Source organism: Hordeum vulgare, chromosome 4H, assembly GCF_904849725.1.
Source record: "Hordeum vulgare subsp. vulgare chromosome 4H, MorexV3_pseudomolecules_assembly, whole genome shotgun sequence".
NCBI classification, from domain to species: domain Eukaryota; kingdom Viridiplantae; phylum Streptophyta; class Magnoliopsida; order Poales; family Poaceae; genus Hordeum; species Hordeum vulgare.
In genome coordinates this window covers 430,911,626-430,923,588 of record NC_058521.1, presented here as the reverse complement: position 1 = coordinate 430,923,588, position 11,963 = coordinate 430,911,626, and the positions used below count along the sequence as shown (strand labels likewise).

Genomic DNA, 11,963 nt, shown 5'->3' with positions numbered 1-11,963 from the left:
GTGCTGAACGCGGAGGTGCCGTCCGTTCGGTACTAGATCGTGGGACTGATCGCGGGATTGTTCCCGGGGCGGATCGAGGGACGTGAGGACGTTCCACTACATCAACCGCGTTCACTAACGCTTCTGCTGTACGATCTACATGGGTACGTAGATCACTCATCCCCTCTCGTAGATGGACATCACCATGATAGGTCTTCGTGCGCGTAGGAAAATTTTTGTTTCCCATGCGACGTTCCCCAACATCTGACATACATGTCAGTACAATTATGAAGTCGAATGATGCGACTTTCTTCGAAGATATCTTTCCCATGAAGGATATGGGTAGCTCATCAAATCAGGAGATGCCTAGTTCATCGAGTCAAGATGTAGTTGCAATTTATGAACCTACCATTGCAATGCAACATCTTGAAGATCATGTGGAGGACAATAATGAGACTCCTAAAAGGAGAGGAGACAAAGGACTGCAAAGTCCTTTGGTGATGATTTTCTTGTATACCTCATAGATGACACTCCTAGTTCTATTCCAGAGGCTTATGCATCTGAAGATGCCGACTACTGGAAGGAGGCGGTCCGTAGTGAGATGGATTCCATCATGGCAAATAAAACTTGGGAGATAACTAATCGTCCTTATGGGAGCCAACCTATAGGATGCAAATGGGTATTCAAGAAGAAGCTTAGACCTAATGGTACTATTGAGAAGTACAAGGCATGACCCGTGGCCAAGTGTTATACTCAAAAGAAAGGTGAAGACTTCTTTGATACTTACTCACGTGTGGCTCGATAACCACTATTGGAGTACTACTTTCACTAGATGCCTCACATGGTTTTCTCGTTCATCAAATGGATGTTAAGACTGCTTTCTTAAATGGAGAGTTGGACGAGGAAATTTATATGGAATGACCAGATGGGTTTATAATGGACAACCAGGAAGGAAAAACGTGCAAATTGTTGAAGTCTTTGTATGGACTTAAGCAAGCACCTAAGCAGTTATTAAGGAGGGAGTTATCCTTTGCTTGTATGTTGATGGCATATTGATTTTCAAAAAAAAAATGAATGTTATTAAGGAGGTCAATGATTTCCTATCTCGCTGTTTCGAGATGAAGGATTTAGGAGTAGTTGATGTTATTCTGAATATCAAGCTGCTGAGAAGTGATGATGGTGGAAAAGATCTTGAGTCGCTTAGGTTATAGTGACTGCAAGCCCTCTTCGACACCTTATGATGCTAGCGTGTTGCTTTGAAAGAGTCAAAGAATTGCTAGAGACCAATTGAAATACTCTTAGATAATTGGCTCACTTATGTATTTACCCAGCGCTACGAGTCCTGACATCTCTTTTGTTATTAGCAAACTGGGCCGATTTGTCCCAAAACTAGGAGATGGTCATTGGAAAGCTCTAGAAAGAGTTATGTGCTATTTGAAGGGCACTACGAGTTATGGAATTTACTACACTAGGTACTTGAAGAGTATAGTGACTCAAACCGGATCTCTAATGTTGATGAGATAAAAGCCACGAGCGGATAAGTATTCACTCATGGTGGTGGAGTTGTTTCTTGGAAGTCTTGCAATCAAACCATCTTAATGAGGTTAACAATGGAAGCAGAACTCATGGCACTAGATATAGCTGCAGCCGAAGCAGATTGGCTTCGTCGGCTCTTGAATGACTTACCGGTTACCGGGTGTTCTTATGAACTGTGACAATCAAACTGTGATCGCCAAAGTGAGTAGTTGAAAGGATAACATGAAGTCATCAAGACATGTTCACAGAAGGTTAAAGTGTGTTAGGAAAATGAGAAACTCCGGAGTTATTGCATTGGATTATGTCCAAACGTCTAATACTCCAGCAGATCCTTTTACCAAGCGTCTATCACGTAATGTGATAGATAATGCATCGAAGGAGATGGGTATGAGACCCACAATATGAGTTGTTCACAGTGGTAACCTATTCTATGTGATTGGAGATCCCGTGAATTAGATGTGGAAGACAAGTTGTTGTTCAACTGAGAGGAAAGTATCCTTACCATTGATAATACCACTCCATGAAGATGCAATACTTTCCTGATATGCATGGTAGGTTGATATATATCTTAATATGTTCTAAGTGTCTTATTGAAACAGAGATGTTGTCCTACAGAACATCTTTTAAAGAACACACCTATATGAGTCTGATTGTTAATATTGCAATCTATGAGAGTAGGGTGCTCTCTAGTAAACTCATGAAAGGCCTCGGAGTATGACGCATAAGCTCCACCCGCAGGGAAGTCCCACGGTAGCCTAGTATTGGTCAAGGATTTGTGTGAAGCTAGATTCGCAAAAAACTTGCAGTTCAAAGCATAGTCCAATGTTCAAGTTGCTTACTAGTGTAACATAGATTTCTAGGTGAAAGTTCAACTTATGCAGTAGCGGTATATAAACAATGTTTTGGAAGCAAAGGAAAAAATTTGTGTGCCTGTGGGATCTGGTGGGGGATTGTTGGAATCTGTTCCATACATGGCCCAGCCCAATTTCTGAATCGTGATAAATCCTAGAAGCCCACGAAGTCCATTCGTGCATGGCAAGAGGTGGGACTAAAGTTTAGTCCCACATTGCTAGTTTGGTAGGAGTTGGACCTCCTTATAAGGGAGGATGTTTTCTCACATGTATGAGCACGAGAACAAGAGAGACATACACGCGCTCCTCCTCCGCCGCCCGCCTCGCCACAACGTGTCGCGGGTAGAGGGAATGAGCCGAGCCGATGTCTAAATTTTTGTCATGCACGATTGGTATACAAAAGGTCACTTGGGAGCTGAAAGGTTTTGCTGTAATGGAGATTGAATATGCATGTTGCACCATTCGAGTGCTCCTTGTTCGTTTTGTCTCCCTTTTTTGCTTCGCCTCCCGTCGCTGCATATTCGCCTCCTTCTCATGTGCCTATAAAAGAGAGGTCGCTCTCGAGAGAGAGACACATCGGAACATCATCTTCCTCTCGTCATCAAGTTCCAATATCTGACCTACTGCTAGGTTCTTCATCCGGGTTTGCGGCGTGCATCCCAGGTCGGGACAGTAGGCCTTCGAAACCCCGTCACTTTGGGTCCTTTACGGGATAAGGGTGATAAGGTTTTTGAGGAGCGCTCTATGCGACTACTGGCTTCTTCATCACGGACGCCACACACGCAGACGACCATTTACGAGGCAACGACTTCTTCCCCGACATCAACAACCTCTTCGACAACATGGCCGGTGACGATGTCAACGCCAATCCCACTGCTGTTGTTGACAACTCAGTACGTGTTCGTGTACTTCTTGTTTGAGTTTCTGCCGCAACTTCTTGTTCTAGTTTCAGTTCTAGATATGTTTCATTCCTACTCATCACTTCAGATGCTACTTGCATACTATTTTTATGATTGCATGACTTGTTTTATAATTGTTATGGTAATCATGATTTATCTACTATTTCTGCTAGTAAAATCACATGATAAATTATTCATATTTCCAACACTGTAGAAAAGCACGTACTTATTTCGGAAAGAAGGGCATTTTTGCCGTCCTCTAATGAAAACAATTGCCCATGATTGAGTTTTAAAGTGGTCTTGGTTTTAAAATGCTCTTCAATGCAGTATATCTCTAACCTTGGTAGGTTCACAACAATTTACCAGTTGGCTGGCTCCAATAAGCAGTTCAGAGTTCTTTTCTCGACAAGAAATAATTTTCCTCACCTGACATGTTTATACGTGGAAGCTTAAGAAACATCTAATGAACTACAGGAAATTCAGAAGTACTTTGTAGATTACATGATAAATGACTCGCTCGGTGCAATCTCAACTGCTTACTTGGCGCGTATCGTCATCCAATGAAAGCCCGAAGCCCTGAGTGCCTCCAGCTAGCTACTTTGCATTTGATGGCGGTTGACTTCGCTAAGTCAGGAGTTCCAGTTGAAATGCCCCGGTCACCGAGACCAAAGGAGTATCCCTACACTGATGGCTGCTTTAATTATATGTCTCGAAGCGGTGGTTGGGGCTTCGTGATGAGAAACTCCAATGGCGCGGCTGTGGGGGCGGCAGCTGGTCGTCTGGACCACGCTCAAGGTACACTTCATACGGAAGTTGAGGCATATAGCAGAGCTTTACACCTGATTCAGGAATGGGGCATGTCAAGAATTCAGATTGAGTCTGAGTCGCAACTACTGATTCAGGCGCTAAACAATGAAGACAATGAGATGGGGCAGTGCGGAGTATTGATCAAGGAAGTAAAGGTGTCTATTTTTCTAAATTTCTCCTGCTTCAATATCAGTTTCTGTCCTAGAACCTGTAATAGAGTTGCGGACGGCCTCGCCGCATTTGGTGCAATGCTCAAGGACGTTCCCCAAATAGTTTGGCCGGGGCATACTTTTGATTTCGAAATTGCTTCACGTACGACGTTTGTCGTACGATAAACGTACGACATTTTTATGAAGCTGCCATCGCTTGTATCTCAATTTTGCTTCTCTCATGGATCTCACTTTTGCTTGCTGAAATATTCTTACACAGTGATATTACATGAGATGGCAAGGTAACACTTGGTAGCAGCTAGAACACTTCGTCCAAACCAGCAAGGGGATAAGGCAGCGTGCTAGTTGAAAAAAGAAAAAAAGAAATTACTTTTTAAGAGGTGGGGCCTACCAGAATTGGAGATGCACTCTGATCCAGCCCCGGCCCGAACCCAAGCCCAGCATGTGACGATGCAGTTCCGCTTTCGTTGCCCCGCGCATCGTAAGTAGCTGCCACGTAGCGTCGGACGTTTATGGTACCAGAAACGTCGTAAGTATAGCAGCGCCGTTCTGATTTTATACACTGTTATCTAGCCAGCTTGATGCGCTCGTTGAGTAATGGATTTACGTTGTTTTAAAGAAAAGGGGTACCCCGACCTCATGGAACGGTGGGACAAACCAACGTACATCTCCAACGGAGCTCTCGGCAAGCTGTACCGACCGGCTGCGAGCCGTATGCAGAGCTCTCCTGCCCCGTCGTCCTCGGCTCAACCGAGCCCCGAGTTCGATCCCGACCTGGAGGTCCCTGGCTTGGAGGAATTCCTGGCATCCGCGGAGGAGTGCTACGACCCGTACGCGGAGAAGCTGAGCACCCTGATGGGCTGCTACGGCACGGAGCACGAGGACGAGATCCTGACTGGCAACATCCGGAACAGGCTCCTGTACCTGAAGAAGGGCAACATGAGGTACTTCGAGATGAAGGACCGCATCATCGACTCTGTCGAGGGTCTGCACAAGGAGGTGCGGGGTTGGTTCACGAGCTGCCCGAAGGCGGAGGCGGCGAGGAGGGCCTTGGCGTGGTACCGCGTGACCTATCACGCGGACCACCGCCGGCCGGGAAAGAAGCCGTTCTGGAGCTTCCCGTGGATCGTCTGCGACGAGCTGCTGCTGAAGATCAAAGGAGTCCAATAAGCGGCGCATGCAGCAGGTGGACGACGCGGCGGCCTGAATCGTCCGGCGCGCGTGCGTCACAGGGCAAGCTGTCTGATCATTGCACCGCTGCTAGCATTGTACTCCCTCCGTTCCTAAATATAAGTCTTTTTACAAATTCCAAGACTACATACGAAACAAAATAAGTGAATCTACACTTTAATATATGTTTATATACATCCGTATGTAGTTTTCTAATGAAAACTTTTAAAAGACTTATATTTAGGAACGGAGGGAGTAGTCCGTATGCAGTGTAAAACTCTGGGGCATGACTGCGGTGCAGACTGCAGACCATTGTGAGCCGAGCTGAGCGGCAAAGCTGTGTCTGCCTCGCTCCCTGGTCCATTGTGTAGTGTAAATGAACCGTGCTTGATCGTGTTTTGAGGGAGGTTGAACTCACAATGCAAGGCATGGTAGGTAGCATCGTCAATCATGCTCCATCACTATCTCAACAAAGCTTCAGCTTTGTGTGCAGTTCTCTTCTGGTGTATGCCAATACTATCTGGTCATAATATGGTGATGTTTAAAAACTAAAAAGAACCAGTGACCTGTTTGGGCATAAACATGGATACTCCCTCTGTAAACTAACGGGCATCCTTTTGGATTCGTCATGGAGATCAAACACAGCCATTTCAGTAAAATTGCATGTGCCTTACAAATAAAACGTTGCACGGATCACTCCAACTCTCAAATGAAGCAACAGCCACAATAGTTTACAGGAACCACGTTCATAAAACGTCTCTGGTTTACAGACTACAACCCACCTCCCAAAATAAGCAACAGCCACACTAGACTTGGGGGGATTTATTCCTCTGTTGATGCTGCGCCTTATGGGTTGATCCCAAGCTGAAGGCGCCAATCTTCAAGCTGTTTCTTTACCTGTTCTGAACCCGTAGAACCGTAAGATATGAACTTGTTGACGGCGTTTTCCACACCCAAATAGGCGTACACATCGGCCTCGAAGACAGGGTGAACCGCTTTCAAGTCGTGCATTTCAAGCTCTGTCAGCTGGCAGTTCTTCGACACGCATAAGGCCACGCACCTTCCAACTATCTCGTGAGAAGTTCTGAATGGAACCCCCTGCAGAACAGAAACATAGAAACCACTCAACCAGAGTAACCATCCTAGTCAAGTAAATAACACAGCAGAAATAAAATAAAAGAAGTGTTAATGTACGACTCATGCAATTATTATTTATGATGCTGTGGATTAATTTAGTTACTCCCTCCGATCCAAAATAAGTGTAGTGGTTTTAGTTCAAATACAGACCAAATAGAGTAGTGTTTACCTTCTTCACAAGATAATCTGCCAGTGTTGTTGCATCCAGATAACCGGCAGGCAGCGAGCTTTGTATTCTTTTCGAGTTAAAAGAGATGTTTTGAGCAAACTCGCTACATACTTCAAGCATTCCTAGTATGGCCTTCACACTGTCAAACAAGGGTTCCTTGTCTTCCTGCTCGAAAAAGAATTTTCAGAACATGCACAAGAAACCAAGCCTGGATAATAAAAGTACCAAGAATAAGGCGCACCTGTAGGTCACGGTTGTAGGCCTGTGGAAGGCCTTTGCAGAGGACTAGGACAGTCATGAGATCACCAACAACCCTAGCAGATTTTCCACGGACAAGCTCCATCGGATCTGGATTTTTCTTCTGTGGCATAATGCTGCTTCCAGTTGAAACCTTGTCACTTGGTGTCAAGAATCCGAACTCCTCTGATGCCCACAAGACCCACTCTTCGCCAATGCGGGAAAGATGAATAGCAGCAATAGAGTTGGCAGCAAGAAACTCCAAAACAAAGTCACGATCTGACACTGCATCAATACTGTAGAAAAATAACAATCAAATACCGAAACAAATATCAAAAGGTGTGGTTAACCTAAAAGGAGGAAATTCAGAGAGAGAAAGCATATAGTGAAGTTCAATTATTTGCATCGCTTAGTCTATAAGAGTTAAGCATATAATTTCAATTGCACAGTAATATTCCAGCACTAAAACTTGAAATGGTGGTCGTTGTCTGAATAACTAATTGTGTAAATCAAGTATGAACAAGCAAATTAAAATAGGATATTTGTCCTCTGTGTCATATTTCACCTCTTTACTAGATAGCCACAAAATGATAAGGTATTCAGGCCTAATATTTTTAGGGCTCATTCAGTTTCAAGGATTTTCAAATCAGAGGAATAGAAAAAAAAGGAATAGGATGCCCTGCCCACTCCAATCCTTAAGGATTTTCAATGAGGTCTCACCTAATGCTAAGAACCCGAAGGAGGTCTTTGAGGAATTTTCCATGAGGCCTCACCTAATGGTAAGAATCCTAAGAATGAGATCAATATGGAGGAGAGGAGGAGGAGAGGGGGAATCCGGTAGGAATCCTCCAAAACAAATGAGGCTTTATCAGCTTTACTTTGGTAAGATCAATATGCTCCCAAAAATATATTTAATAGGGTACATGTGCGCTTTCATGTAAGGCAGAGACTCATTTTACAAGATGTTAAATATTTAAGGATGCTAAGGTATGCAATTTAATAAACTAACTTTATCTTGGTTACAATTCAACAAGATATAGCAGAGAAAGCATACTATGTACTTTACATGTTCACAGTTTCACACGACTAATGAAATCAAGGATATTGGTTACCTGTTCTTCATCGGAGCTGTAAACTTCAAATCTTTAGCGGTTTTGAACCTATCAATGGGGAGTCCAGTTCCAGCCAAAGCACAAGCACCGAGAGGGCAGAAATTCACTCTTTCCCTGCAGTCGAGCAGCCGGCCAGCATCACGCTCCAACTGTGCACAGCACAAGTGAAAATAACATCAGATTCATTTCCAGTCATATGGTTCACTCTAGGGCAGAACCTAGTTCAGTCTTAAGACCCACCTAAACTGAAATTTCACCCAAAAAAATGACTTGTTATGCTTAGAGGATAATCCATTTTTTTGGCACAACAGGTCCTGTTTATTCCCATTTTTGTAGTGGGAAAAATAGAGCTAATGTGGCAAACAGTCTGAAACAATTTTCACACTAGAAGTGGTTAAATAGAGTGGATAAATATGATTATTACAGTGTAGAGAGGAGGGTTAGGGGTTCGTTTACAGGACAGTTAGAAAATTAGTCATCAAGGCACTAAAAAGAAATGGTGCATTAAAAGAGGATGGGTGTACCTGTTCAACATATGATAAGAGAAGATGTGGCAGCAAAACAGGTTGTGCCCTTTGAAGATGGGTATAACCGGGGACAATTAAGTCAACATATTTTGAAGCTAACAAAACCAGAGACACCTGAAACAATAGAATTATGCTTGTGTTAAAAAAAATACATAGACACCATGAAGGGTTATCAGAAAAGGCGAAATCAAGTGTTATGTCAGCAAAGCGGGATAACTTACAATGTTACCAATTATTAAAATATGTGAACATATGATATAAATTAGACCAAATACAGCAACCCATTGATGTTCTTAGTTATACATAATTCATTTCTGCATAACAACAAACTGCCTTCTATTACTGGCAAAGCTTAAGCAGTATGGACAAGGTACAGATACCAAATGCATGAAACCAAGTAGATCTCCATTTCTCCCCCTTGAGAGAGTGGAGAAATTCTCTTTGGAAGTTGCTGCCCATAGTTGAGCATTACTAGGAAAATCAGTAGGAATAGCTTCACAGTTCAGTTAGCTTCCCTACTTGTCAAGGTGGTGTACCGGGCGCAAATAATAATAAATAGCTATGGATCTAACATAGACCATGACACTGAATAATGAATCCGCAATGTCTCATGATGTCTACAAAGAGCATAAATCTGATGAATGCGACACCAGAAAACAAGTTGTATACAAGGAGTTTAGACAAGTTATAAGCAGCACACCATGAGTGTCACAAAGAGAACTAAAGAACAAACCTGAAACTGTTTGATGCGAATCAAAATCTTGTCAATAGCATCGCGGCACCACAACCTAAGATCCGTCACAATTTGGTCGTTGCGGCTCCTAGCAGTGTGTAACTTCTTGGCCGGCTCACCAACTTTCTCAATCAGAGCTGCCTCGATGTTCATGTGCACGTCCTCCCTATCCTTTCTCCACTCAAACTTGCCATCTTGAATCTGCTTCTCGATTTGATCTAGGCCCTCCAAGATAATATCCCTATCACCGGTGGTTATCAAACCCTGCATTGCAAATGATTCAGTACATCCACGCTAAGGTGACCATTAGTTCAGTTAACATCTACAGCAAGCTAGAGGGAGGTGCTTCCATTAAGTATTTGGACGTGCTAAGCAAACCCAAACCCCTAATGACTGAAAGATTAAACCCTCAATCCTTCAATGTGACGCTTCAAACCAAGCAAGCAATTTCGAACAGCTACAGATCACATGAAATGCAGCAGAACGAAGCTATCAATTTCGTCAAACACACTGCGAGCATAACATCAAGCTGTCGCCGCAGACTCGTCGAAAGCAGGGAACTAACTAGTCCAACACCTAGGTACCGACCAGAACAGGTGATTTGATGGAGCGCGCGCGTAAAGGTACCTGGGCGGCGAGCATGGACGCGTGGGCCTTGCTGCCCATGATATCGTACTTGTACAGCTGCCAGTCGTAGGAGATTGACTCCGTGAAGCGCTCCACGGCGTCGGTGACGCCCTCCTCGAAGCGCCCGCCCCACAGCTTGGTCTCCTTCTTCTCCTCGCCATCCGAGGACGCCATCGAAGAGACCGCCGCCGCGACGGCCGGGAAAGAGGGGCGACGGCGGAGGGCGACGGCGCGGGCGACGGGGAAGGTGATGCGGGCGCGGGGGAGCGATGTGGGCGCCGGGGAGAGGAGGGAATGGGAGGTGGCGGCCATGAGCGTGGCACTGGCGCCGACGTTCGCTGCACGCGCGGCTGTGGCGCGGCGGCGCGGCGGCGGGGTAGGTGGGAGACTGGAGAGGGTTTAGACTTCAGACGACGCATACTTTTCCTTCCTCTACCTTTAAGGGAGGCCCCGTTTGAAATGGAGGAAAGTCGTACGAGTAGAATTTTCGAAGGATAGGATGTTGCTTGGATATAAGGGACTAAGGGGCTGTTTGGATTGTGACTATCTTTGTCATATCTTACCACATTATTTTTATCATATTTGTCACACTTCCTTACTTGAGTTGCTTAAATTGTTAGCCACACATTGGCTTGCCTAAGGGAATCTTGTCACACTTTTTGTGTCTATGACATGTGGGGTTTAGTACTTATTAAAAAATGTTTGTCTTAGGTGTGGCTAGAACCAAACATCCACCTAACTTGGTCAAACTTGTCTAAGGTAAGTTGTGGTAAAGTGTGGCAAGGTGTGGCTAGAACCAAACACCCACCTAACTTGATCAAACTTGCCTAAGGTAAGTTGTGGTAAAGTGTGGCAGGTGTGGCTAGGAACCAAACGGCCCCTAAAACTAATCTGACTAAAACTAGTCTCTTTAACAGGCTAAAGTTTCAAACATCTCTGACTAAAGAGAGGCTAAAACTAGTCTTGAGGCTAAAATCTTTTAGTCAGGGATACCCCTACTAAAATGTGCGTTAGTCCTCTCTCTCCTCATTTAACTCCTCAGTCAAGTTCTGAATTAGAGGGTTTGAAGGATAATAAATGCTCATTAACTTGATTTTAGTCTCTTTAGTATTTGGATCCAAGCATGGATGAGACTAACAAGTTTTAGTCTCATTACTTTTAGTCATGGGACTAAAACGTATCAAACACCCTCTAAGATTTCTATAGAAAATTTGCCTTTCATGCCGTTTGAAACAAATTCATCTTTTATCATTTCAGTACATTCTTTTGGAGTTCTTATTACAGGGTGATTATTTCATATTGATTTGGTAGGAAACCAAATATGAGGTCATGGTTCATGTTTTCTTCTCTTTGTCTGTGTCTAGGATTCATGTGCTTTTGCAGTTTTTCTATGGTTTTAGTTTCTATATAGAAATTTAGAATATATGGCATTTCAATTCTTGTGTTTCTTATTGCTATATGTTGATTTTCTGCCCTTCAAACGGGGTCTTAGCTTAGAGGTTGTCTCAAATAAATACTCCCTCTGTTTTTAAATATAAGTCTTTTAAGATATTTTATTAGGGATCTACATACGAAGCAAAATGTGTGAATTTATATCCATATGTAGTCCACTAGTGAAACATCTAGAAAGACTTATATTTTGGAACGGAGGGAGTAGAATGTTAATATATCAATTTGCAAACAGATGCGAGCAAAATTTTGGAAAAAAAATATATCAGGTTAGAGACAATGTTGTATCTAGGAGTTAGGGGCTAACACTGCAAGCAAATTTGACATATTGCATCATCTACTATAGTTGGGCTCCTCAAGTGCTCAATGCACATCTGAGCAGACGGTTCGGTTAGTGATGAGACAAATTGTGACTTAGTTTGGCTCCTCGAACTGGCTCTATATGTTCGGACTGATCGGTACCCCCATATCTGGGGCGGATTCGAGGAGGTCTGAACGTGTTCGTCCTGTCGGACTGGCGAGCGAGACCCACGGGGACACACGTTGAAACCCATCGATCG

General features: G+C 43.8%; 1 protein-coding gene and 1 pseudogene across 1 annotated transcript; one reads left to right on the top strand and one right to left on the bottom strand.

Annotated features, from left to right (window-relative positions):
• The first annotated feature begins 3,208 nt into the window (after nucleotides 1-3,208).
• Nucleotides 3,209-6,126, top strand: LOC123450586 (annotated as a pseudogene).
• Nucleotides 6,042-10,361, bottom strand: LOC123448832 (argininosuccinate lyase, chloroplastic). The gene is made up of 7 exons (XM_045125853.1): nucleotides 9,955-10,361; nucleotides 9,328-9,591; nucleotides 8,592-8,708; nucleotides 8,068-8,216; nucleotides 6,960-7,251; nucleotides 6,719-6,883; nucleotides 6,042-6,510 (listed from the first exon to the last, which is right to left on the bottom strand). The coding sequence occupies exons 1-7, from the start codon at nucleotides 10,264-10,266 to the stop codon at nucleotides 6,259-6,261; spliced, it is 1,551 nt and encodes a 516-aa protein (XP_044981788.1). The 5' UTR covers nucleotides 10,267-10,361; the 3' UTR covers nucleotides 6,042-6,258.
• Between the last annotated feature and the right edge of the window lie 1,602 nt (nucleotides 10,362-11,963).

Coding starts and splice junctions, on each gene's coding strand:
- LOC123448832 (XM_045125853.1), bottom strand. CDS start 10,266: ATGGCCGCCACCTCCCATTCCCTCCTCTCCCCGGCGCCCACATCGCTC. Junction 7,252..8,067: donor ACAGCTCCGATGAAGAACAG/GTAACCAATATC, acceptor ATTTTTCTACAG/TATTGATGCAGTGTCAGATC. Junction 6,884..6,959: donor CCTACAACCGTGACCTACAG/GTGCGCCTTATT, acceptor TTTTTCGAGCAG/GAAGACAAGGAACCCTTGTT.